The sequence below is a fragment of the Equus quagga genome, chromosome 14 (genome assembly GCF_021613505.1).
Source record: "Equus quagga isolate Etosha38 chromosome 14, UCLA_HA_Equagga_1.0, whole genome shotgun sequence".
Lineage (NCBI taxonomy): Eukaryota > Metazoa > Chordata > Mammalia > Perissodactyla > Equidae > Equus > Equus quagga.
The window spans coordinates 10262500-10290338 of NC_060280.1; the positions used below are offsets into that span (position 1 = coordinate 10262500).

The following is a 27839-nucleotide window of genomic DNA, read 5'->3' on the forward strand; positions in this document are numbered from 1 at the left end:
GCTTCTTCCAAACCTGACCTACCTGTGTGAGATATCCAGGACAAATACTTGGTGGGATGTCACCGCTAAGAAGTTTCTCAAGTCTTCCTAAGGGGCCTGTGAAGCAGACGTGACAGCTGCACTGGGCTCGAGTAGACTGCCAGGTACACTGAGCTACTCTCCTCTCCTCCACAGACACGGGAAGTCTCTCCTTCCCATGTGTTTGAACTCCTGATTGATACAAATTCTTCAAAGTAAATGACTTACCACTGAAAATGCTGACCCACCAAGAGTATGAGCTACAGGAAAATGTGTTTAGTTTCTTGAACCAAATCCTTAAGATGAGAAACATGAAGAGACAGAATTCTGAAACAACTTGAGGCATTTGGCAACTTTATATACCCTTTGTCACACTTAGAATAACAATCGTAGGAGCCTTCCCACATTATGCTCTGTAATTTCATCCTTAAAGAGGAAGATAATAAGGGTATAGGTTAGGGGTCAGCAAACGTTTTCTGTAAAGGGGCCACGTGGTCTTTGTTGAAACAACTCATCTCTGCTGCTATAGTGTGAAAGCAGCCACAGACAATCTATAAATAAATGTGTGGCTATGGTCCAATGAAACTTCATCTACAAAAACAGGCAGCAGGCCAGGTTAGACACCCCTAACACAGACGAGGGAGGAACGGGTGAGGGAGGTCACGGTCAGGGCCGCTGCACTGGACTGCTTCAGGGAGCGACCCTCACACTGTCGTCGGGGGAAAACGAACATCCTCGGGAGTTGTGCGGGGCAGACATCCAAGTTACTTAACACAGTTCATAGAGCTCTTCTATTTTAGGGTATTACTAAAAATCTTGGTGAAATTTTAAAAACATCATCAGTTTCTTTAAGGGGGTTGGAAACTATGGCTCATGGGTCAAATTCAGTCCACAGCCTGTTTCTGTAGACAAAGTGTAACTGGAACACTGCCACACTCACTGACTTACCTACGGTCTACGGCCGCGCTGTGTTACAGCAGCAAAGCTGAGCAGCCGGGACAGAGACCATATGGCTGCAAAGCTGAAAACGTTCACTATCTGGCCTTGCGCAGAAAAAGTTTGCTGACCTCTGGCTCTGTATAAAGCAATATGATGTACCAGAAATAATACTAAGAAATAAAGATAATTTTTTCATAAGGAAAAGTTACAACTTACTAAAACTAATTAAAAACAGTTTTGAAAATATGTTGGTAATCAGAAGAAACAAACTAAAGAGGAATATGATCTTACATTTTGTAGCGTTGAGGTCTATTTTTCGAGTTAATGGTATTTCATAAAATATAGAAATTCATGGTTTTTGTTAGATTTTAGAAAATTATTTTTTATCTTTCAGTTAGTAAGATCTATGAATATTCATAAAGGACTTGTAATCAGTGTTATACATCAATTTAGTTCTATGTCCACCTCCTCACAGCTGGCTAAAATTTTGGGCCACCTGCCAGAATCCTGACTAACCCTTTACCTTCACATTCTGACACATTTGTCATTTGATTTTGGTCAGATAGAAGCATAATTGAATAATTATTCCTTCTTATAGGTAAAATTAATAAAGCGCCGATTGGACAAAAGCACCCTCTTAACAGACCATTTATAAATTCATGGCTTTGACATCTGTGTCCTTCTCGATTCACTGCCCAGAATTCATTTGTCACTAGAACGGCTCACACGGTGAACAGATAAAGATGGGAAATTCTTTATCCTGAGCAATGCCTCACAAACTTTTGGACACTAAAGGATGCAACTGAGATGCATAAAGAAAATTCCTAGTAAACACTTGCGTCACTGCTCAAACAACCAGAGTAAAAACGTTTACAACAAAAGGAGACGATCAATACGTCACAATAAATAAATACTGTTCTTTCCACATTAAGTGTGAATATGGAAACGGATTTGTGAAATAGAGTCGATGATGAAATAAGTGATACGCATAAAGGGAACCGTATTGTCACTAAATCAACAAATATTCTGGGAATGGAATAAGCTTAAAAAATTAACTTCCAATTTCTGTAGTAAGGGTATCTTTAATAAAGTAACTAATACCTATTTGGAAATTGGAAGCACTTTCCATCATTAACTTAGCAATAGTGACGAGACCCACTAAACTTGCTAGGCTAAAACATAGCTGCAGTATACACTGAAAAATTAGGTACTGCAAAAAAGCAGAAAATGATAGTACTGCGCTGTCACTGAACAGAACCAAAATAATAAATATGAAAAAAGCAGACAGAAGATGAGGAAGAGGCACTGAATTATGGAAATGCTAAAGGAAGCCTGTGAGCACCATGAACCAGGGTCAGTGCTGAGGACACTGAGAGAAGCCAGTCAGTGCGGTACAAGAGGCAGGTGTTAACACCACAATGCTTAAATCCATTTTAAAACTTTGATAAGGATAAACCTAACACTAATCTCATGTTTGCCAACTGTAACTCCAGAGGGGAATTAACATTTACTGAGCAACTGCTTTATGTCAAGTATCTCGTTTTGACTTTTGGTTGATTCTATAAGGATTATAATGGATTATAATGCTCCTTTTACAGATAAGGAAACAATTTCAGGGAGATAAAGTAACTTGCCCAAATTATTAGTCTTAATCAGCTAACTAGTCATCAGACAAAGTAGAGATTTAACTTAAGGTCTAACTGCAAAATCTATATGCTTTCCCTTATGCATGATGCCACATTTTATGCTTTTCAAATGGAAGAAAGGGAAAGAGGAATCCCATTTTCCTAAGGTAAATGGGCACTTGTTGGAAGCGAAAGAAGGAGAAAGGGTTGAGAAAGACTGGAGGTTAATGCACTTTCAGGGAAAAGTGAGGAAAATGGAAACGTTCAGCCTTACTTATGTCTGAGTAAAGGAATGAGATGACAGGGCAAAAGAACCCCACTAAAATGGAAAGCCACCAGCAGAAGTGAGGGAGGAATAAGTAAGCTGTATCTTAACAGCGGTCCACACAGAGAGGGAAATAGCAAGAAAAGTATATTTGCAAATCTGGAATTTATAACAGAGGCAATTTCTTTTCTTTTTGTGAGGAAGATTGGCCCTGAGCTAACATCTGTTGCCAATCTTCCTCTTTTTTTTTTTTTTTTAAAGCTCTCCAAAGCCCTAGTACATAGTTGTACATCCTAGTTGTAAGTCCCTCTAGTTCTTCTATGTTGGATGCCGTCACAGCACGGCTTGATGAGTGGTCCATAGGTCTGTGCCCAGGATCCGTACTGGCAAATCCCAGGCTGCGGAAGCAGAGTGCGTGAACTTAACTACTACACCACCGGGCCAGCCTTCAGTGGCAATTTCTTATTAGCACATACCAGGTTTACAATACAAACCCTCTGAGAGACGCAGCTCTCCCACTGAATGGTATACCCCTGCCACTCTGTCTGCCCTCTCTGAACTGTTCACGTAACGCCCTGTGTATGAGGCAGGGCCTGCTTCCCTCTATGGAGGCTGAAAATGACAGAAAGTTGCTTTCCCTCCCTATCCTGCAGGTGAGGCATGCACACGTGACCTGGGCTGCACTGAGGACACACATCTAAAGCCGTCTGCTTCTCAGAGGCAGCCATGCCCACTGCTGGTGAGACCAGCACCATAATTGGTATCAGCCAGTGCCCAGCATCAGGGTAGTGGTATCACTTCTAGACACGTCCTAGAAGGTAATTTCAAGCAGTGTTCCTGGCTGCATAACCTTCCAGCCTGGTTTTCTCGTTCTCACAGAAACTCTGTAACCTATTCCATCCTTTTAACAAATGCCTTCTGTTTAATGGCCAGGGTAGACTTCTATTTCTTCCAAGAAAAACCCTCATTGATACAAAGGGAAACATACATTTTAATTATGAAGAACAGGGCTCTTCCCCTAGTTTTTGGTTCAAAAGGGTCTGATGGGGGCCTGAACATCCATTTTTAACGAAAGGCCCCAGTGATTGTGATGGTCTGTCTAGATTAAGAAACAAAGATTAGGAAACGGCTGCCTTAGCAATTCTGTGTCGTACTGGATCCAGTCCTCAACTTTATAATCTTGACAACTACAACTCAAAGATGACATCTATTCTGAAAGACCCCATAAGACAGTCGAGCCTAATTCTGACCATGTCACGGTGGGGGGGCATTTTTCCTGTAATGAAAGGCAGTGAAAACAATATTCTTTTCCAGTAAAATGGAAGATGATGTCTCCTTTAATGGGCCCTTAAACTTTCTATGCAACAATTATGATTTTATAAAACTATTACCAGTTTTGAGGAAGCTTCAAAGAAAATGAATTATTTCTATGTGCTCCTATCAGACCACAATTTGAATTTGTCACATTCCTAAGGATGTCAACCCTGATTACTTGATTAAGGTGGAGTCTGCTAGGTTTGGAGACTGAAATTTACTCTTTTCCCTTTTGTAATGAATAGATATTTTGTGGGAGGTTCTTTGAAACTAGGTACATATCCTATTCTTAATCAAACTTTCAGACTATTTACTTATTTCTCTCTCAATGGACTTACTCTTTCCTATTTTATTCAAAGAGTTATAGGCAAAAAAAAAAAAACAATTAAAAGTAGAAAGTATGGAATGGCAGAAGTAAACTTGTCTCTATTTGCAGATGACATGATTGTTCCCACAGGAAAGCCCGAAGAATTTATAAGACTACTGCTAGAACTAACAGACTTAGCAAGATCACAAGATACAAGGGTAATAAACAAAAATCAACTGTATTTTTATATTACCAAAAGCCAACTAAAAAATGAAATTTAAAAATTTCCACTTGTGAGAATTATAAAAAATAAAATATAAAATAATGCCAAGATAAATTAAAGACGACTTAAAAAAATGCAAAGATATACTGCGTCCATGGACTAGAAGACTCAATATTGATAAGATGCTGATTATCTGAAAATTGATCCATTCATTCAAAACCAATCCCATCATAATTCAAGCAGTCTTTCTTAAATTGATAGACTGATAGATTCTAAAATTGATAAGATTCTAAACCCTATTTTTAAAAATGACACATACACACAAACACAGAAATGACCAAACCGCCAAAGCAATTTTTAAAAACAACAAAGTTGGAGGTCTTTCTTTACCTCATATCAAGACTTAGCATAAAGTTGGAGTAACTAGAACAGTATAGTATTGGCAAAAGGATAAACTTACAGATCAAATAAACAGAATACAGATACAGATCCACACGTATATGGTCAACTGATTTCCAACAAAGACGCCAAGCAATTCTTGGGAAAGAATAGTCATTTCAACAAAGGATGCTGGAAAATATTAACATCTTACCTCACACTATACACAAAAACTAAGCTGAAATGAATCACAGACCTGAATGTAAAAGCTAAAACTTCAAGAAGAAAACATAGGAAAATTCTGTGTGATCCTGAGTAAGGCAAAGATTTCTTAGATTGGACATTTTTCTTAACATGTCAGAGACTGAGCATGTGTTTAAGAGTCATCTGTGTTTCCTTTTCTGTGAGCTGTCATTCAACTCTGTCCAATTTTCTTTTCTTCTTCTTTTTTTTTTTTTTGAGGAAGATTAGCCCTGAGCTAACATCTGCTGCCAATCCTCCTCTTTTTGCTGAGGAAGACTGGCCCTGAGCAAACATCCATGCCCATCTTCCTCTACTTTATATGTGGGTCACTGCCACAGCCTGGCTTGTGAGTGGTGTAGGTCTGTGCCCAGGATCCAAACCAGCAAAGTCAGGCTGCTGAAGCAGAGTGTGCGAACTTAACCACACCACAGGGCCAGCTCCACTTCACTTTTCTTTAAAAGTCATTTTTATTGAGGTCTAATTTACATGCAGTAAAGCTCACTCTTTTTTGTGTATAATTCTAAATGACTTGATAAATACAGTCATGTAGTCACCATCACAATCAAGATATAGACAGGATCTATCACAACAAGCCTCACCACTCAATTTTAATCAGTAGTTCACTCTAATATCACCTTTTAGTATTAAACATGCTTATAATCCTATTGGTTGATATGTCAGTTTTAAACGATATTTCATAAATTCCTGCTGTTAAAGATAAAGCAGTTGAAGTACACATACTTCCTGCCACCTGCAGTCTGCACTCTCTTTCCAATTTTTCTAAGATGTAGTATTTGACATTGTTAGGGTATAAAAAATGTACATTCTACATTGTCACCCTAAAACATGCATTTGTTTTCTTCTTAATTCTAGTTGTAAAAATAAGCATTGGTCACGGTTGAACATGTTCCTAGTTTTCCTCCTTATCTCTTGGTTGGGTGAACGTAAAACACTACAATTCGTGGTTAGTAAATCTCAGCTAAAAATAGTAGAAGTAGTCTTTAGTAAACCCACTTTCACTGACTTTACAGGATTATTTTTCTCACTAGTAATAGTAGTAAGTGAATACCTCTAGAGTAACGTGGAATTGCTCCGTGATAACAAGGAGAACGAATTCTCAAGTTATTGGCTGACCGTGCTTTATAAAGGTTTTACTCCATGCTATTAACAGGTAGTGAGACATAATCTAAATTCATATGAAAACAAATCATGGTCCCTTCATGCTTATATGGGTCTTCAATATTCTCCCTCTCTCATAATTCAATCATTCTTACTAAAATCTTTACACTACTAATTGCTTAGTAAATCCTTCCTTCAGAAAAATACAAAGGAAACCTTTGCAAAGACGAACAAGCACCTACATGACTGGAGATACTCATTTAGACAAACTCACATACGCAAACCAGGCTAAACCACTTCATGTTACTCACTTCTGCCTTTTCCTTCTTCTTGCTTGATTCTGTTAACAAATAACACTCCACAGCACTGCTCAGGCGGTCAAATGCTGACCTCTCTTCAACATGATTATCTTAGTGCTGATGTCAGCTACACAAAAACATGGAAAGAACTAGACTCAGGAGCCTCCTCTTTGTCCCTCTGATGATGGGAAACAGCCCCGGCACTGCTTCATCAACTATAACCTCATTATTTGCATGCTGTAGGTTCTTAATGAATTTCATCGAGAATTCAATTTAAATGTATTAAGCTGCCGTCAGTCCTTCAGTAAGATCAATGAACAGCACTCAGGGAGGTACGGAAACCGTTCTCTGATTCTTCTCGAGAACAACTTCAAGGCAAGAATCAGATTCAGTGAAGTGCACTTTAGTAGGGAAAGAACACAGGAGAGTGAAAAGGACAGGAATACTGGAATCCAGTAGATCGCAGTTAAAAACAAAAGAAGAAAAAGCAAGGCTTGGCCACTTAACGTGTGTCTTCCAGGACACCTTTTTTCTAAACTCTCAAAGGGCTGTTGTGAGAATCACATGTAATAACATAAAAGCAGAGTATATTATTTGGCAGCTGGCAGACACTCAACAAATGGTAGATAATATTAGTTTTCAGTCATTAAGTATAGTAGTCATTTTTTTAAAAAGCCGCTACAATTATAGAAAGATATAATCAATCTTTGCAGGGTAAAACACATCTAAAAATTCTAGTCAGGTTCACGTCAGAGATCAGGAACATATCTTGAAATGGCTGCAGAAAATATAGTCATAAAATGAGAGCATTTTGAAAAAGAAAGGCAATCGTTAAATGCTATTACATTATACTGGAGAATTTCCTGTGCTTTGTGTTTTGGCCTCACTGGTTTTTATTGTACTGTAACTGCCAAAGTAATTTCATAGAACACGGATGGGCAGGAGGTTTAAGCGTGGTCAAATGCTTTATGTCACTAGTTCAAAATGTCTCCTCCTTCTTGTCCACTTCCATATGACAGTTTTGTCAGCTGTACTCTGACCATGGGAACCATTTGCTGAACCTGAAACTTGAAAAAGGGCTGGCCAGGGAGAGGGGAGCAAAGGGAGACACATGCTATTCGATTTGGTTTTAACGATTCTCTATCTATGTTCCAGGTGTCTGGAGCTCTGAAGAGTCAAAGACGAGCAAAACATAACCCCTGCCCTGCGGGAGAACGTTGTGTTTGTATGTAACTGCTCACAGCAGAAGGCCTGTAAAAACACAACCTTACTGAGCATGCAGAGTTAACACAATTAAAAATTTACCAGGGACGTGAAAAGAAGCCTTCCAAATTTGTTGGGATCCATTTAAAAATACCTATTGGGTTGCACTTTAAAAACTTAGTAGAAATCAGTCATAAATGTTCTCATTAAAACAGAGAGGCCAGGTTTATATATTTAGTGAAGTCACGGAAAATTTGCCATTAGAGTGAATAATCTCCAGCCTAGTATGAAATATTCTACTGGAAAGAAAAGAACTAAGGTCATAAGGATTAAAAATCAAAAGAAGTTTCCATTAGATTTCTATTTGAATATCAAATAGCTTCCAAACTTAGTCCTTAGTATTTTTATAGAAAGTGTTCTTGAGAATACCATTAACTTGGAGTCCTGACTATCTTATATACCGTTCTACTATCAACAGTGTAGCAAACCAATGTCTTTAAGCTTCCTCTAATGGGAACATCTTTCATCTCTATTGGGAACTTTCTCAGTCATGCATAGTTTATTTGAAATCCAAAGGTTCATTCAGTTCTGCCAGACTAAAATTAGATTATTAAAACTAGAACTTTACACTCACCCGATCCTCCTTTTGCCAAGTATTTGTTCTTTGCGTAAAGGACAGAATCTAACATAGACTCGAAAAGAAGAAAATAGCCCTGCATAAAAAAGGAAAAAATAGGTTTTAGAAATATGCAATATTCTCACATGCAGATCAACTTAAATATCTGGGATACTTTTTCAATAAAAAATATATTTTTTGTCTTTCCCATATAATATTCTGCAAAGTTTGAAATTATTTTTTGCAGTAAGTTCTCCACATAATGATTATTAGAAAACTGGCCAGGGTATAAAGTGGATGCAGAAAGTTTATTACAGTAGATCATACTGAAGCTTCTTTACTTGTGCTGCCACTTTCTAGATTATTGTTCCTTCCCCATTAAAAGGAAAATTTCAGAGAGAAATTGTTAACAGACCCAAAAACTCCCTGGAATATTGCAATATTAATCTAGGGCAGCGGTTCTCCACTAGATTTTGACCCCTGGGGGACATGTGGCAATGTCTGCAGACATTTGTGACTCTCACAGCTGACGGGGGCATGCTATCGGCATCTAGTAGGTTGAGCCAAGGGATGCTGATAAACATTCCACAATGCACAGGACAGACCCCACGACAAAGGAATGCCTGGCCTCAAATGTCAATAGGACGGACTAAGGTTGGGCTGGCCTGGTGGTACAGCGGTTAAGTTCGCATGTTCAACTTCAGCAGCACGGGGTTCGCTGGTTCAGATCCCGGGTGCAGACATGGCACCACTTGGCAAGCCATGCTGTGGCAGGTGTCCCACATATAAAGTAGAGGAAGATGGGCACAGATGTTAGCTCAGGGCCAGTCTTCCTCAGCAAAAAGAGGAGGATTGGCAGCAGATGTTAGCTCAGGACTAATCCCCCCCCCCCAAAAAAAAACAGGACTAAGGTTGAGAAATCTCAGTCTTTAAGACCATTTCTCAAAGTGTTTCCTGCCCAGTGACTTTCTCTTTGGTTAAAAAAAGAGAGGAGGGGATCATTAATCAAAGACCAGATGCTATATCCTCCTCTTAGAGATTCACAGCGCACATTATTAGCACATCAATAGCTCTGAGAAGCGTTACAGTAAAGATGACTGTTGAACATACTTTAACCAGGTATTACCCACATTTTGACTAGAGACCTCTTTTTTCCTATTTAAAACCCATCAACACCTTCAGCATCTAGTGTTGTTTGAATCACAGTTCATGAGACATGGCCCATGTACTCCAGATTTTAGAGAACAGTAATGAATCCTCTACCAAGAAAGGATAATCATAGCACAAATGAAAAGAGAATTTGCCACCACTGGTGTCACAAACACAGCACATTCTAATTGTATGCTACACAATTTACTACAGAAATGACAAAGTAACCATGAGTGAGAGATCAAGCCAGCTTCAGTCTTTCTCCCTCCAGGGCCTACCCCCAACCACATGCCCAGCAGGGAAGGCAAGTGCTTAGCACATAAGACACCTTATTATTGCTCGGGGTGAACCAAAAAGCATTTTCTCCTAATGTTAGCATTCTAAATAAAAACTGTACTCGGGGCCGGCCCCTGAGACTGACTGGGTAAGTTCCTGGGCTCCACTCTGGCAGTCCAGGGTTCCGCCGGTTTGGATCCTGGGCACCAACATGGCATCGCTCATCAAGCCATGCTAAGGCGGCGTCCCACAGGCCACAACCAGAAGGACCTACAATTAGAATAGCTGGATGACAGAATAGATAATCTTCAGAAGAGATTAATAGCAAATTTACATTTACAGAAAATACCGATCCCATGCTAGAATCACTTACAAAGGAACCTAATTAATCTGCCACTAGCAACCCTACACTGACGTTTACCCGGTCCCCCCAGTCCACTAATTCACTGATAGGAAAATAACTGCCTACAGAAGAAAGACTTAGCAAGAAAGCTCTTCTATTAATGTGTGCACATTATGTGGAAATTAAGGATTTGGCGGAAACTTTTTCTGGAAAGAGGAGTTCAGCAAAATGTCTACTCTTACAGTCAGTTCTCCATTAATTCTGTGTAGTCTTCAAAAAACAAAGGACTTTTGGAATTCAACTAAGAAACCTTTACCAATCTGACATAATTCAGCAGATCTATGCACACAAATGTTTGTGAATAAGCATTCAGCCATTGATTAAAGTGAATTATAACTGATGCTAAGAAATTATTAAAAGAAGAGCCATTCATCTCCCTCCTGGGGAAAAGATCAGCTGATAAATGTGCAGACAGATTCAGGGGAAAATGGCCCCTGTCTGCAAGACTGCAGCATGTTAAACACTAAAATAAAATAAACTCACAGTTTAGTACAAATTAAGGATTCATTACAGTCCAGTCTTTCTAGGAAAAGGGCAAAAAAAAAGTTTGTTTTAGATTTGGCACTGTGTCAAACCATTTCCTAGTATTCTCTTTCAAAACAGTTGGCTAAATCTAAGTATTCTGCTTCCATATGCTCAGACTCCATCTTATTTCCATGCACCAGAAACAAACCAAAAAAGTCTTTTTGATCAATAACTGAAAGTAGCCCCTTCTAGCAACATGCTCACTTAGCATATTTAAGATAAAGTTATTATCAGCCATTCATCAGAGATTAAATTACATCATATTTTAAATTGGTACTATGGGCAATACCGACAGCAGAGCAGTTAAGAGGGTGAACTCTTGGAGTTAAAGCCCAGAGGAGCTCCCTTCTCTGTGTGACCTTGGGTACAATCACTGTGCCTCAGTTTCCTCATCTGTAAAATGACGATAACAATGGTATTCTACTTCAAAGGGTTTACGTGAGCATTAAACATACTAATACATGTAAAAGGGTATGGAAAAATAATTCTTAGCTTAGCTGAAAAAATTAGCTATTTAAAAAATACATTTTAAAGGCTAATCAGAATTTTAAAATTATATTTAATAAATTAGAGAATAAAGGCTTGGCAGACTGATCATAATCACATGACATTTATTTAGTGAATGGTCCTGTATTACAATCCCTGAGTCAGAACTGAAATTCCTGGGGTTTTTTCAGGAGTCTATCAGAATACGTTCACTTTCTTGTGTCACTTCTTTTTTCAGATCAGCCAAGACTACGTGTGTGTGTGTGCATACAAAAAATTTATAAAACTTCTCAAAATTTCATTACAGTTAAGAAATAATTTGAGCACACTCGCCAAATTAGTGCCAATTCCAACTTTAAGATTCTTCTCACAAAGATAATCAAGAGATTGTTTTTCCTGTGCCAAAAATAAAAAATCAATTTTATTTAATACTCTGAACTTTGGCATTTACACTTAAGATTTTTCCCATATCTCTACCTCCATTTAAAATAATACACATGAAAACAAGCATTTTCCCACATACTCCATAATGATTCTTAGCTAAGATCAGAATCCTGATCAGACAATATTAGAGATAGTTTCTAAGGCTCTAGTTAAACAACCTAATTTTTATATTAGATAAATCAGTACTGGAGAGGTTAAGTGACTTATTTTACATCATAGAACTAGAAAAATAATACTAGACAATTTTTTACCACCCCTTACAAACCCTGGCCTTAAAATTCAATTCCCACTGCTGCCTAACTGGACAGAGATGTAAACAGATGAGAGAAGATAAGCATCCCTGGCAGCAGAAACATCCTTCCATAAATGCATGTCTTTGCTTCGCATTGTTTAGGGTCAGCCATCATTATTAGGTCAGAGAACTTCTGAAAGCAAATGATCAAATCCTTTTGTTGTAACATGTACGGGATTTAGCACAGTGTTAACCCATAAAACCTATGAAAGACCCTATCACATGACTCTTTAATTTGGCAGAAATCACCATATGGGGTCAGCCACTATGGGGTAGAATTGGGCTAAACTATAACAGAAGCAGAAGGCTAAAGCAAGTCTTTCTTCTTTTCCCATTTTTATCTCCTTTTTCTCTCTTCATTAGTGTATAATTAAAAATGGTACCCTCCTCTATATCTATCTCTAATAACCTCTTTTTCATTTCAGGAGCAAGATATTGCTGTGTAAGATATGATGAGACTTCTAGTCTGTCAAAGTAGTTTCTAAACCTTTAGTTAAAAAATAACAACTAGTAAATTAATACAAAAGCATTCCTTCAAAACAAGAATATACATCTCCTAAATATGCTACATTATTGAAGACTCAATGAAGATTGACAATTTTATTGGTTGTTCATTTCACTTAGTATTCAGATATCTGCTCAATTACTACCTCATCAAAAAGGATTTTCCTGATGTCCCCTTGTAAAGCACCTTCTTTTTCCCTCACCAAGCTCCAGCTCTTTACTCTGCTTTGCTCCGAGAGGAGCAAGGACTTTGTCCATACTGTGTGAAGCTATATTCCTGAGGGCTAGAAATGTGCCTAGCACGTAGCAGGAACTCAGGAAGCAATTTTTAAATGAATAAAAGAATTATTAATACTGTACTTGCATATCATTATAATTGTTAAAATGAAACAATACCTACTTTTTGTTATTTTTCTAGTACAAATTAAAATTATTTTAAAATGCTGTTTTGCTTTCTAAAATTAAAATTCTCAAATAATATTCGTGATGATAATCATTAAAGTTCATTATACTAAGTGTCTTTATAAGGATTATCTCATTTAATTCTTCCCTAAAGCACATTTTATTGTTATTCTCATTTAACTGATGAGGAAATTAAGGCTTAGAAATGTTGAATAACTTAAAATAACAGGACTTAAAAAACAGCTCACAGAAACAGCTGATTGAGTCAGAATTTGAGACTTGGCCTGTCAACTTCCCAATTACTGCTCCCTGTTGCTGCTTAAAATGATTTACCTGATTGAAAATAAGCTTGAGTATTTGTAGGATATTATACTACATTTGTAATTGAGGACTCAAGTGTTCTGAAATGAAAAATTCCCCACAGAGCGTATTAAACAAGATTAGAATTTACAATAGACTCATACTATCTCAGAGTGATAGCTTAGTTGGCAACTGGCTCTCAGCCACCATCCATTGTGAAAATTATCAGTTTGGAAAAATCAATGCACATTCTAGAATATATGTAGAACCAATATATGACATTTGTGAGATAAATTAATATGTCTGATTAAAAATATTATCAGATGAAATGATTTACATACGTATTGCTAAAGGTTGTTGTCCTTTCTCTCAACTTTCCACTTTGCTAAACTTCATTTTACTTTAGGCTCCCTACGTGAGAGAATAGCCTTTAATTTCCTGGGAATTGTCCTTGGTTCTGAACCAAGTCATTTATTACTGATATCAGAAGGCTGTGCTCCAAATGCCCTGCTCATCTGCAGTGTAATTCAGACTGTAATTTCACAGGCTACTGCCTCACCTGTGGGGGTGCCATCTGGAAGAGAATTACACCCGATGTTTTCTCCCATGATGCTCACGGGGCACTCTTCTTTCCAAACTGAGATTTACTTTTTAAAATTAAAGTTTGCATTTGTGCTTCAAAAATTAATTATTACAAAAGGAACACAACAGATCAAATCTAGAACTAGAACATTAACATTATTCACTGAAATGGGAACCTTATTTTAAAATGCCTGTTAGTGACATCTTCTTGGAATAAACAAAGATAAAAGAAACTTGTAATATCTTTATAGTATAAGGTGCTTCTCTTGTCTAATTTTTCTTAGCTCAAATATCTGAATTACTGATATACCCTTAGGCAGAATTAACTATTTAAAAAGGCAAGAGAGGTATAAATAAAATGAAGCAATAAGCTGGGTTTATTTAAAGACAAAAATAAAAGATCACTTCCAACAAACAAACAAGCCTACGAAATCTAATCCTGACTTCTCAGTGTACTTCTGAAGCGTAATAAATATTTGATGACATTTTAAAAAATACTACTCTCAATTCTATAAGATTTACTGTAAACAGAACTTCATCCAACATGATTGACAGGAGCAGTCAGTTGTTAATTGAACATAATACATTTTAAGTAAAAAGACAGAAGTGTAGATTTGTTTACCGATACTCTTTGAAGATCGTCCACTGACTGGATTCTTCACCAACTTCCCTGCATAAACCACACTCACAATGGATTGTAAATAATTTCCAGTTTTGGTAATTTTAAAATAGAAAAAGAATCTAAGGGTACAAGCCAGGTGGAGAATTCCTGAAGTCTGTAATGCCCACCCTCCCACTCTCGGTCTTTCATAACTGTTTTACTCACTACTTTACTAAACAGCAACTTCTTTCACAATCTTGTTCAACAGCTGATGTTACTACTGACTGATTCTACATAAGTAAACAGGCGAACTAATGTGATAGGTTTTTGGTAAACATACAAGCCCACTGACAGGAGCAGAGGAGTAGCAGTGCGCTGAAGGCAACTTACCAGCTCGGGCAGCCCATAGGAATGTAGCAGGTGTTACACAAAAACAATGCAGAACGTCATCAATTTGGTGAACTAAACGAACCGGGGCCAAGTGGTAAAGTTCGCGTGCTCCACTTTGGCGGCCCAGGGTTCAGATCCTGGGCACGGACATGGCACTGCTCACTAGGCCATGTTGAGGTGGCGTCCCACATGCCACAACTAGAGGGACCCACAACTAAAATATACAACTATGTACTGGGGGGATTTGGGGAGAAAAAAGCAGGAATAAAAAAAAGGAAGATTGGCAACAGTTGTTAGCTCAGGTGCCAATCTTTTTTAAAAAAAGGAAGCTCCAACTGTATATCCATGTGACAAAATACACTGTCATGATGTCACCTTCTAAGGAAAATTTTTGGTGATGTCCCAGTCTAGGTCAGGTGGCCTTTATAACACGACCTAAGTTACAGGTTGAATTATTTTCAACGCATAGAAATGAAAACTCTAAAGAAGGGTTTCTCAGCCTTGGCACTACTGACATTTTGGGCCAGATAACACTTTATTGTGGGGACTGTCCTGTCCATTGCAGGACGTTTAGCAGTATTCCCTTGCTTCTACCTACTAGAGGCCAGCAGCACTCTCCTCCTGCCCCCCAGTGTAAAACCTAAATGTCTCCAGATGTTTCCCACTGCCCCAAAATCACCCAAGAGAGCAAAATTGCACACCCTCCCTCCGCCGCTGAGAATCACAGCTCTAGAGACATCCAAAAAGTACTTAAATAAGCATTTTCTCCTAATCTACAATGCTTTCTGCTAAAAACGTACCAAACTTAAGATTTTATAGGATGTAATATAACCTCTATTTATTTCACTGTTATATTTATAATAGTCTTAGACATTGAACACCTAAATTACAGTTTTTGAGTGATTCCTCAGTCTTATTACTTGACTCTTTCATCTTAAAATGTGCAAATGCTAATCACTTTATTTATCACAAACGTGACAGTGAAGTTACACATGAGTTTTTTAAATAATTATGTAAGGGGCCGGCCCGGTGGTGCAGTGGTTAAGTTCACACGTTCCGCTTCTCAGTGGCCCGGGGTTCCCCGGTTCGGATCCCGGGTGCGGACATGGCACTGCTTGGCACGCCATGCTGTGGTAGGCATCCCACATATAAATTAGAGGAAGATGGGGACGGATGTTAGCTCAGGGCCAGGCTTCCTCAGCAAAAAGAGGAGGACTGGCAGTAGTTAGCTCAGGGCTAGTCTTCCTCAAAATAAATAAATAAATAAATAATTATGTAAAATCCTTTTGGGTAAGGTACTTTCCTTACTGCCAGCTCTACAGCGATTGAGACAGATTATATTACGCTCTCACACTTAGCAAAACGCAAGTGGTTGAATATATCAAACAAGAATACCTGTATCCTTCGCATTTATTTGCCATAGGATGAGTAAGAAAAATAATGCTATTTTTAACATACACACACACAGACATCTTTGTTCAATGTTTTGTGTATGTGGCTAAGATAAATTTCTTAAAGCAGAATTCCTGGATTAAAGGATATGCACATTTAAAATTTGGATCTGTATCACCAAACAGCCCCAAAGAAAGACAATGCTAAATTTTTATCCCCACAACTGTATGAGTGGATTAAAGACAAAAATGTGAATGGGAAAGGTAGGAAGTTTATAGAGAATATTTTCATGTCCTTGGGGGGAAAAAGTTCTAACTATAAAGAAAAAGACCAATAAATTTGACTACATTAAAATTCAAAACCTATGTGCATCAAAATCCTAAAAACATAAGTCACAGTGTTTGAAAAGATACTCGACATATACACACACGTGCACACGCACACACACGCATATTCCCATCTCCAACAAAGAAGACTAATCATTAAGAAAAGGCAGGCAAACCCCTCCAAAATGGGCAAAAGAATTAGACACAGTTACAGGAAATCTAAGCAGCCAGCAGTCGTATGCAGAGATGAGCTTCATTAGTAATTCAAAGGCAATGAGAAACTACTAGATGACTACCAGATTGGCAGTAATTAAAAAGGTCTACAGTACCCCGTGTCGACAAGTCTATGGAGCAAAGAAGCAAAAATTTTACTACTTTGAAAAAATTTGGCATTATCTAGTAACATTGAAGAGTAGTACACTCCATGATCTAGTAATTCTACTCCTAAATACACGCCCAGCAATGCATGCTCAAGCGTAACAACATACATGTACAAGTATACTACAGCACTATTACCTGTCACGGTTAAAAACCTGGAAATGATCCAGTGCACACCAACGGCAGAACGAATAAACACACTGTCATATATTCATACATAACAGCATATACAGAAATGAAAATGAACAAATTATCCTTACAAGCATATTGACGAACGTTATAAACTTGGTTTATAAACGTTATGACTTGGTGACTAAAGCAAAAAGCTACTTTTTTCATACCAAAAATACTTACATTTTGATTCTATTTATATAAATCCCAAAACTGAAAAATATTTAGGAATATGAAAATAGGAGGTGAAACCATAAAGAAAAGCAAAGAAATGATTACATAAAGGACAGGAGAGTGGTCCCCTCTCTGGGGTAGGAAAGGAGTTGTAACTGAGAAAAGATATTTGGGTGGCTTCATCCTATATTTTTCTCTGGCTAATGATTACATAAGTCTTCATTAGGTAAGTATTTGTGACACTGTACCTGAAAGTTTATTAAATTTTCTGTGTATATTTCACACGTTAAAAGGTTATAAAAAGAAAATTTATACAGTTATATAATATGCAATAATCTAGGGGAAAGCAAAAAGAATACACATTTATTTCTGTTTATAAATGCTTAGAACATATCTGAAATAGTACACAATTAATTAGAAAAATAAAGTAAACTAAAGGACCAAAAGTATTATTAGGGTCAAAGAATAATACTTCATAATAATAAAGAGGCCAAGTTTCATCAAGAATACTTAACAATCCTAATGTATATGCACCTAAAAACCACACAAAAATACCTGAAGCAAAAACTGACAAAACTGAAAAGAGAAACAATTCCTGAACTATAGACAGAAATTTCATTATTCTACCTTCAGTATTTAATGGAACAAGTAGACTCAAAATACTAAGTATTTACAAGATTTGAATGATACTATTAACCCACTTAACCCAACTCACAACTATGACACACTCCATCCAACAACAGAATACAGATTCTAAAGGAATGTGGAACATTTAACAAGACAGTCCATATGCTGGGCCATAAGACAAGAAAGAGCAAATTTAATGTAATGATAACATCATACACAGTATAATATCTGATATCAACCAAATTAAATTAGAAATCAATTAAAAGAAAGATATCTAAAAAATTCCCAAACACTTCAAAATTAAACAACATGCTTCTAAATAATTCATGAATCAAAGCAGAAATCGCAAGGGTAATTTTTCTTTTTTGGAGGAAGATTAGCCCTGAGCTACTATCTGCCAAACCTCCTCATTTTGCTGAGGAAGACTGGCCCTGATCTAACATTTGTGCCCATCTTCTTTTACTTTATATGTGGGACGCCTACCACAGCATGGCTTGCCAAGCAGTGCCGTGTCCACACCCGGGATTCGAACCGGCAAACCCTGGGCCACCAAAGCAGAATGTGCACACTTAACCGCTGTGCCACTGGGCCAGCCCCACAAGGGTAATATTTTGAATTGAGTAAAAAATTTGAAGGATGCAGCTTCAGTAGTCACAAAAGGAAATTTACAGGTTTCAAAGAGACGAAAAAAGCAAAGTGTAGAAGATGCTTCAGGATTGAGTTTGTAATCTATTTCGTTCAGTGCTTTATCCTGCCTAGAAGAGTGCCAGGCACACAGCAGCCACACAATATTTGTGCAATGAATGCGTGTGCCAAGGGGTGAAGATACAAATACATGTTTATAATAGATTAAAATATTTCAGGAAGGATACACTAGAAACTGATAACAGATTTTGTTGGGGGATTGGGGTAGGTCCTGAGTGGTAACGACGAGGGATGAAATTTGTAACTTCTATGTGTTATCACATGGTTAAAAAACAACTATAAAATTTTACACGTATATCACAAATATTTGTCAGCGCACTATTTCATTATTTTTTCACTTGATCGCTACCTTTCCTGAAGGAGAACGGGAATGATGGTGGTAACTTGCATTTACTAGGCGCCTTTACATGCCTGCTGCCACCCTGCACGACCACCTCCTTCCTCTTCCCACCCTACAGCACACAGCTCTCACTTGCCAGTGTCCTGGACTTCTGGAGCACGTAACTCAGCGAGGAGCTAATTTCCTCTGCATGCTCTTCTCAAGTTTGAAAAACTTTATTAGTTTAAAAGTATTTCCCCCACTAGATGGCACTCTCACTTAATCAACAAAAGACTCACAAATCGGCCCTTTTCCTCAAACTGCAGCAAACTGTCCAATAAGCAAGTCTGTCAAAGAAAAAAGTGAATCACTTCCAGATCTTTCCAAATGCACATGTGGGTCTCACTCCAGACGTACAGTATCAGTCTCTAAGGACGGGGGTGGAGGATGCACGTGTATTTCCAAAACAATACTCCCAACCCCCTACGCTGATTGAAAAAACATCACTAATTAGAACCGAACCTTGTACTCTTAATACAACGAAAGTATTAATTAGCTAGTACTTTTATTAAAGAGAATTATATATAAAACAGTGATTCTCTGCAACAATGCATTTTAGGAGCTACTGACCCTCTCAATACAACAAATATGCAAGACAAAAGAAGAAGAACATCTTGTTAGAGGCATCAGTAAGCAGGCTTTCACATGAGAACGTTCACTAAACCTAGTGAAGGAAAATGGGGAGACAGGAGACAAAGCCCACAGTCCAGCCAAGGTGAAGAACAGAAGAGGAAACTGCCCCAAATAACAAAGCAGACACAACAAACGTATCTGCAGAGTACGTGTGAATTTAAAGCCCTGCTCCCACCACTCTGTTTAGAAACCTGGTGCTGAGTGCTCACACACGCACTTCCTTCCCACCTCCAATAAACTGCAAGCATAAACCAGGCCTCACGTATATTTACAACCCTAACGTCTAGGTCACAGGAAAAACCACAAACCAATAATTTTAAAGTGATTCTGCCACATATTCTATTGGAAAGACTGTGAAAAAAACAAGTATCCTGATACCACTTATTTTGGTAAGAAAGCCAAATGGTAAGATCAGTATTGAGGAGAATTTGGAAACAACTAGTGACACTGCAGATGCATTAACCCCTCGACCCGTCAATCCCACCTCTAGGAATGCAAGATGAAATGACATATGCACAAGAATATTCAATATTCAATAGTATTATTTGTAATAGTAAAAGGATGGAAGAAATTCTCATCAGTGTTAGCCTGTACATTATATTTATCTATACAATGGAGTATTATACAGCCTAAAAAGGAATGAAGAGTATCTATATAATGATCCAAAGTGATGGCTAAGACATAATTCTAAATTAAAAAAAAGTACAGAGCAGTGTATAGAGCATGCTTTTACATAACACAAGGGTGAAAATATAAATATATACATATCTAATATTTTTGAAACAAACCAAAAGCCCCCTCAAAAAAGTCATCTATTCACTAAAGGACAGAAGAAATAGAATCACATAATTCTTTTCTTTTCTTTTTTTTTAAAGATTGGCACCTGAGCTAACAACTGTTGCCAATCTTATTTTCTTTTTTTCCTGCTTTTTCTCCCCAAGTCCCCCCAGTACCTAGTTGTATATTTTAGTTGAAGGTCCTTCTAGCTGTAGCATGTGGGATGCCACCTCAGCATGGCCTGACGAGCGGTGCCATGTCCGTGCCCAGGATCCAAACTGGTGAAGCCCTGGGCCACCGAAGTGGAGCACGCAAACTTAACCAGTGGGCCACGGGGCCGGCCCCACATAATTATTTTCATAGTTAAAGCTAAACAAACAAAAAGAGGCAGCAATTCTCCCAAAATGAAGAGAAAACAAACAAATCTGATTCTATGTGAAGTTGGTTACATAACCAGACAAGAAAATTATTTTAAGTGACTTTGAAACACAGTATTTAGACCGTACATTTCTCATGAGATATATTCTAGAACAAAAGAAAATATAAAGAAAGTCTAAACTGCATTTAGAAGTCATTGTTAGTAAAGTTGGTAAAAAAATTTTGAAACGATTATAGGTATAATATACGATAAAACAAATAAGCAATTATCTTATGAATCAAGATTTTCTTCACAGAAGAAAAGAGATACAAGAATAAAATTAAGACTTTAAGTAAAAATTCCATAATGTTTAATCGGAAATGTCAGCATAAACTCATGATTTTTTTATATTAAAAAACAGCTACATCTGTCCACTAAGAAAAACACACAAGCAGTGACAGTCCAGTAATGAGCTCCTAGAACCCAGGGTGTGATCTTTATAGACCATTTTCTAATGAAGGAACCAGGATTCTGTGATTCCAACTTTAGGCAGTACAAGTGACCATAAACTATCTTACAGTACCAGAAAGTAAAGTCTGAATCATAAACATACTTAGATTCTATTTTCTGTCTTTCATTACACTATATGCACCTGTAGTTTAGATATTATATTGAGGATGACCAGGGTTTGTTAAAGGGATACAAGAGGCAAGTTCAAAAATCGGCCAATTTAAACATCCAAAATAGTAACAATAGTTCAAAATATATCAAGTACATTAAAAATCCATGACATTTAGTAATGCTACTAAAAGCAACAACAACAAAACCTTTAGAAAATGCTAGAGAGAGAATTCATTATTCTGAAAATGGAAAAGAAATAGAGAATATCAAGTATTTATCTTATTCTTCCTATATAAACTGTAATTCACAACCAAATATTTGATGAGGGCTATGGAATAATTTCAGCTAACAAATAAAGAATAAATGATACAGGGGCTGGCCCCGTGGCCGAGTGGTTAAGTTCGTGCGCTCTGCTGCAGGCGGCCCAGTGTTTCGTTGGTTCGAATCCTGGGCGCGGACATGGCACTGCTCGTCAGACCACGCTGAGGCAGCGTCCCACATGCCACAACTAGAAGAACCCACAATGAAGAATACACAACTATGTACCAGGGAGCTTTGGGGAGAAAAAGGAAAAAATAAAATCTTTAAAAAAAAAAAAAAAAAAAAAAAAAGAATAAATGATACAACTAAAATGCCACAAATTTGCAACTTTTAATGTAGTAATAAATCTAAGGAGTCATTTTCAATGGCTTCTAAAACCATCAGGTCAAAGACTGATAGGGAATTTTCTAATGAATAGATTAGGCTGACAACTCCAAAAGCCACTGATCAATCTCAACATAACAGAAAGAGACAAGCAGACATTAATTTAGAGATATTAAGCAGACATCCCCTGATATGATGCAATAGAAATTAACTACCATCACTGCCCATGAAGTATTCCAGGGAAAAAAATCAACTTGAATTTGTGAAGCCACTATTTCTGGACCTCGTATGTTTGGTTTGAAAGAAATACAAGGCATAGAAAAACACGCTAAATGACACCATGAGGAGGCAATCATCAAAATCCAGAATGTGGAAAATTCTACAGGACAAGTGACCCAGTTTTGTCAAAGAATGGCAAGAAAAAAAAGGGGGGGCGGGGATGTGAACCTACAGATTACAGATTTTAGACCCGATATCAAAAGCATGATCCATAAAGTAAAAATTGATAAATTGAACTTCATCAAACTTTAAAACTTTTGCTCTGCGAAAGACCCTGTTAAGAGGACTGGCTACAGAGAAGGAGAAAATATTTGCAAACCACACTTCCGATAAAGGACTGGCAAAAAGAACTACCAAAGTCAACAACAACAAAAAAGAAACTAGAAAATGAGCAAAAGACACAGACATTTCAGTGAAGACGAGATACAGATGGCAAATAAGTCTATGAAAAGATGTTTAACGTCATTAGCCATTAGGGAAATGCAAATTAAAATCGCAGTGACCTATCACTACACATCTACTGGAACGGCTTAAATAAAAAATAGTGACCATACAAAATGCTGGCAGGATGGGGATGGATGCTGGCCGCTGAATCACTCATATATTGCTGGTAAGAATATAAAATGGTACAGTCCCTCTGGACAACAGTTTGGCAGTTTCTTATAGAACTAAACACGCAGTTACCATATGACTAGCAATTGTACCCTTGGGCATTTATCAGAGAGAAATGAAGTTTATGTTATGCAAAAAATCTATACACAAATGTTCATACAGCTTTATTTACAACAGCCCCAGACTGGACATCCTTCAAAAGCCAAAAGGTTAAACCAACTGTAGTGCATCCATACCCTGGAATACTACACAAAAATAAGGACAGACCACTGATGTGTGTGATAATGTGGATGAATCTCCAAGGAATTACACAAAGTGAAAAAAGCAAACCCCAAAGGTCACATACTGTGTGTGCAATTCCACTTACACAGCATACCTGAAATAACAAAAATATAGAAATTGAGAACAGATTGGCAGTTGCCAGAGGTCAAGGCTGGGGACTGGAGAATGGGGAGGTGAATGTGGTCATAAAAGAACAACAGGAGGGCTCCTTGCAGTGACGGGCTTGTCCTGTATCTTGATGGTATCAACATCAATACCCTGGTTGTGCTACTGCACTATAGCTTCCAAGATGTCATCACTGAGAGAAACTAGATAAAGAGTACAAGGGATCTCTGTACTATTTCTTACGATGCATGTAATAATCTAAAATTATCTCAAAATAAAAAGGTTAATGAAAAAAGATTTATAAAATAAATTAATCAAATGCAATATGTGGACATATCTCAGATCCTGATTTAAACAAATCAAATGTAAAAAAATTCAGGGAAATGTGAACACAGATTAGATATTAAGGAACTATTATTATTTTTTGTAATATGGACATTGCTAATTTTGTTAGGCTCGACAATGGCATAATGAATGTACCTTTTTTTTTTTTAAAGATTGTATTTTATTTTTTTTTCTCCCCAAAGCCCCCCGGTACATAGTTGTATATCCTTCGTTGTGGGTCCTTCTAGTTGTGGCACGTGGGACACTGCCTCAACGTGGTTTGATGAGCAGTGCCATGTCCACGCCTAGGATTCCAACCAACGAAACACTGGGCCGCCTGCAGTGGAGCACGTGAACTTAACCACTCGGTCACGGGGCCAGCCCCATGAATGTACATTTTTAAAAGTGTTATCAGTTACATATAGCAAAAAAAGTTAATAGTAGAAAGATAGATAAACTAAAAATGGTAAAATGTTGAAGCTGAGTGATAGGTACACGAGGTTCACTGAAATACTCATTCTAAATTTTTTACACTGGAAACATTCCCTAATAAAGTGGGTTTTTTAAATTAAAAATAATAAACACAGTGGTCTGCATATGTAATCATCCCAAGTACATGACAAAAACAAATGCAAATTATTTGGGGTAAGACCCCAGGCATCAAAGAATTTTCCACAGATAAAAGTTTCTTGAAAGATATATAGCACAACATCAAGTAGTATTAAATACTCAAATAAACAAGCACCAAGCACCATGAGTGAGGGCCAGGAGAAACAGCAGCAGCAAAAGCAGACCTGTAGTCAGACACTGTAATTAAAAACACAAAATATAAAATAAGTATGTTTATGATTCTTTAAATTAAAAGAGGCTTGGAGATAATAGTAACAAGCAAGCAAAGTTCTAAAAGAATCAAAGAGAATTCCTAGAAGTTAAAAAAAAAAAAAAGAAGTAACTGAAATGAAAAAACTCATTGAACGGGTTTAAAAGATTATTAGAAAGAGCTTCAGAAAGAATTAGTGCATTGGTAGACTGAACTGAAAAAGTTATGCAGAATGCAGTCAAGAAAGTCAAAACAATAGAAAATGTGAAGCAGATTAAAGAAAGATGAAGAAGTCTAATAAAACATGTAATGGCAATTCTAGAAAGATTTAGTAAACAAGGTACAAAAAACTCAAACCATAAAGGAAGTTTAATAAATTTGACACAGTAATAATGAAGAATGTCTATTCATCGAATTACACCAAAAAACAGTGAAATGACATGTCATGCACTGCCAACAAAGATAGCAGACAGAGAATTATGTATCCATCAAGACAAGCCAGGTTATCCTGCATTAAAAAACAACACCCATATCATGACTTAAAACAAAAAAGATTTATTTCTCATGCTACAGTTTGACAAGAGGCATTGCATATCTAATTACTCAGGGAGTCAGGATGACAGAGGGTTCATATTAATACATACTTCCACAATGACTGACGCATAGAAAGGGGATGTGGAAAATTGTGCACTGGCTCTTAAACATTCTGTCTGGATAGAGCATGCCATTTCCAGTGAATTTCACTGGCCAAAGCAAGGCACAGGGCCACATCTGACTTCAAAGGGGACAGAAAGTTAAATTCTATTGTGTGCCCAAAACAAGGAGAAGCAAAACATTTGAGAGGAGTCCTAATAACAAATTGGCAACTAGAATAAATAAGGAACTCTTTCAGAAAAATAATAAAAAGATAAAAATCCCAAATAGAACGATAGGTAAAAGAAATGAACAGAAATATCACAGAAAAGAATCCTGAAATGAGCTATAAGCATATTAAAAGTCAGAACTGTTAGTTCTTAAACATTACTAAGTATTTGGATTAAGTTTTGTCCCTCAAATTCTTATACACTTGCACTCCAGAATTTCCCTAATTACATAAAGAAACGAGGAAAACCAGCAATTAAAAACATTCACAATATTATTTTTTATCTTGAGAACATGTAGGTAATAGGTTGCACCTGCTTGGCTATATAAAAGGGTGCGATTTCTTTCTGTCTTTGCAATCTCTTAGCAATTGCCTGTAATGTGCATCACATTCTGGTTTAATGCTTATTTAGTAATAAAACTGTGTTCTTTCTCTACTAAAAAAAGTAGTGACAACAGAACTGAACAAGGAAAGGAAATAACATCAAAACTGACATCCATAATATGAAAAAAATGTAAAATGTGTGTTTTTCAAGATTTACTGGTCCTGTAATAAGAAGGCCCCTTAGAGCACCTAGTCAGCCTTAGTGTCGGGAGCAGAAGTGCCAATGCCTTTTGTTTTGAGGAAGATCAGCCCTGGGCTAACATCCGCCGCCAATCCTCCTCTTTTTGCTGAGGAAGATTGGCCCCGAGCTAACATCTGTGCCCAACTTCCTCTACTTTATATGTGGGACGCCTGCCACAGCATGGCTTGACAAGTGGTGCATAAGTCCGCACTGGGGATCCAAACCAGGGAACCCTGGGCCACCAAAGCGGAATGTGTGAACTTAACCCCTGCACCACCAGGCCAGTCCCCCAATGCCTTTGGTTTTAATGGTAGATTAATTCTAAAATATGACAGTAGTTGGGATTTTTCTCTTTTAATAACAGCATAAAGAATTAAATTTCAGAAAAAAAGAGCAACACTTAGAACTATTTTAAAAAATCACTTGAATGTGGGATTCAGCTACATTAGTACCTGGAGAGAAACACTGGCCTCAAATGCCAAATATTAGAAAAAGAAAAGCTGAAAATCAATGATCTAAGCTTCCATTTCAAGAAGCTAAAAAAAGAGCAGCAAATCAAAGTCTAAAAGAACAGAAGGGAATACTAAATTAAATCAGAAGTCAATATAATAGAAAACAAACGTTGACAGAAAAATCAACAAAGTCAAAATCTGGGTTGTTTGAAAACAGTAATAAGTAGCAAACCCTTAGCAAAACTGATCAAGGCAAATCACATGTAATTTCCTATTGACTTTTCTTGGATAGAAGCATAAATTAATAAAAGCAAGGCTGTAGACAATTTCTAAAAAGGTCATTTAGCCTCACCTTCATTCAACTTTAAATTGGGTATCTCCATTTAAATATTATAGTATTAAAAAAGGATAAAGGGAAGAGAGTGAAAATGGAGACCAAATCAATGTATCATTGCTACTGAAAAATTTACTCAAAATAAGTAATCTGCCAAGAGCAGGTCAAGAAAGCCATTCATAAGAACAGATCAACATTTAATGAATCTCCCGCCCTAAAATTTTCATTCCATCTAAATAAATGATTTCAGAGTCTTGCCATCTGAATTTTGCCAATTTGAAGAATCTATTAAAGATAATATAACATATGAAAGATGGATACTCAAAGGGAAGAAACACTAAGAGGATAGTTATTTTCATCAAGCCCTATAAAGAAGTTTCAAAAAGCACCGTAAGTCATGGCTTCTTAAACTTGTCCCTTGACATACCTCTGACGGCATAAGAGACTGAATTGGAATTCCCAAGGAACTGAGAAGGACTTACATCAGCCTTCGAGGGCTCAAAAAAGTATGAAGGCTAACGTTTTATTTTTATAAAGTTGTGAGAATTTTGCATTCCACTCCATAAAAATATTAATAATGCCTTTTCCCTCCCAAATCTTCACACCATATCTAATTTCTTATTTCTCAAACACATGCTTGAGGGGTTCCCTAAATCCAGGTTGGGGAGCACAGGAGCAGGTATTATTTATTACAGATCACTGGCATTTATATGATTACTTAAGACTTGTGAATCAAACATCTGTCCATGGATAATTCTTAAGTAGAACTATTTCATACTAATTATTACAATAATTATGACTGAGCTGACTCAGTTACATAGGACAATCTAACTGCGTTTATAATAAATACCTATCTGCCTGCAAACGTAAACTGTAGATTTTGGAGCTTACTTTCACTTCCAGGCAGAAGTAAACAGTATTACCGAAAAAATATTTATAAATTTGCCAGATAAGGTTAGAGTTTGAAATCAAAATTAAATATCTTATGTTCTTTGACTAGTTTAATTGAAAAATTTCTGTAAGAGCAGTTGATTCATATTCTGAATAACTCATCCCCTTTATCTTCATAATTAAAATAATTTAGAACTTACTGAACAAAACGATTTTTTAAAAGC

At 37.1% G+C, this 27839-nt stretch overlaps 1 protein-coding gene across 1 annotated transcript in view; it reads right to left on the reverse strand.

Moving 5' to 3' along the window:
- PRMT3 (protein arginine methyltransferase 3) overlaps window positions 1-27839 on the reverse strand; it is a 126023-nt gene that overhangs the window by 51888 nt on the left and 46296 nt on the right. The window contains exon 11 of the mRNA XM_046686236.1: window positions 8568-8646. Coding sequence (XP_046542192.1) covers window positions 8568-8646 — 79 coding nt within the window. The remainder of the gene's footprint in view (window positions 1-8567; window positions 8647-27839) is intronic.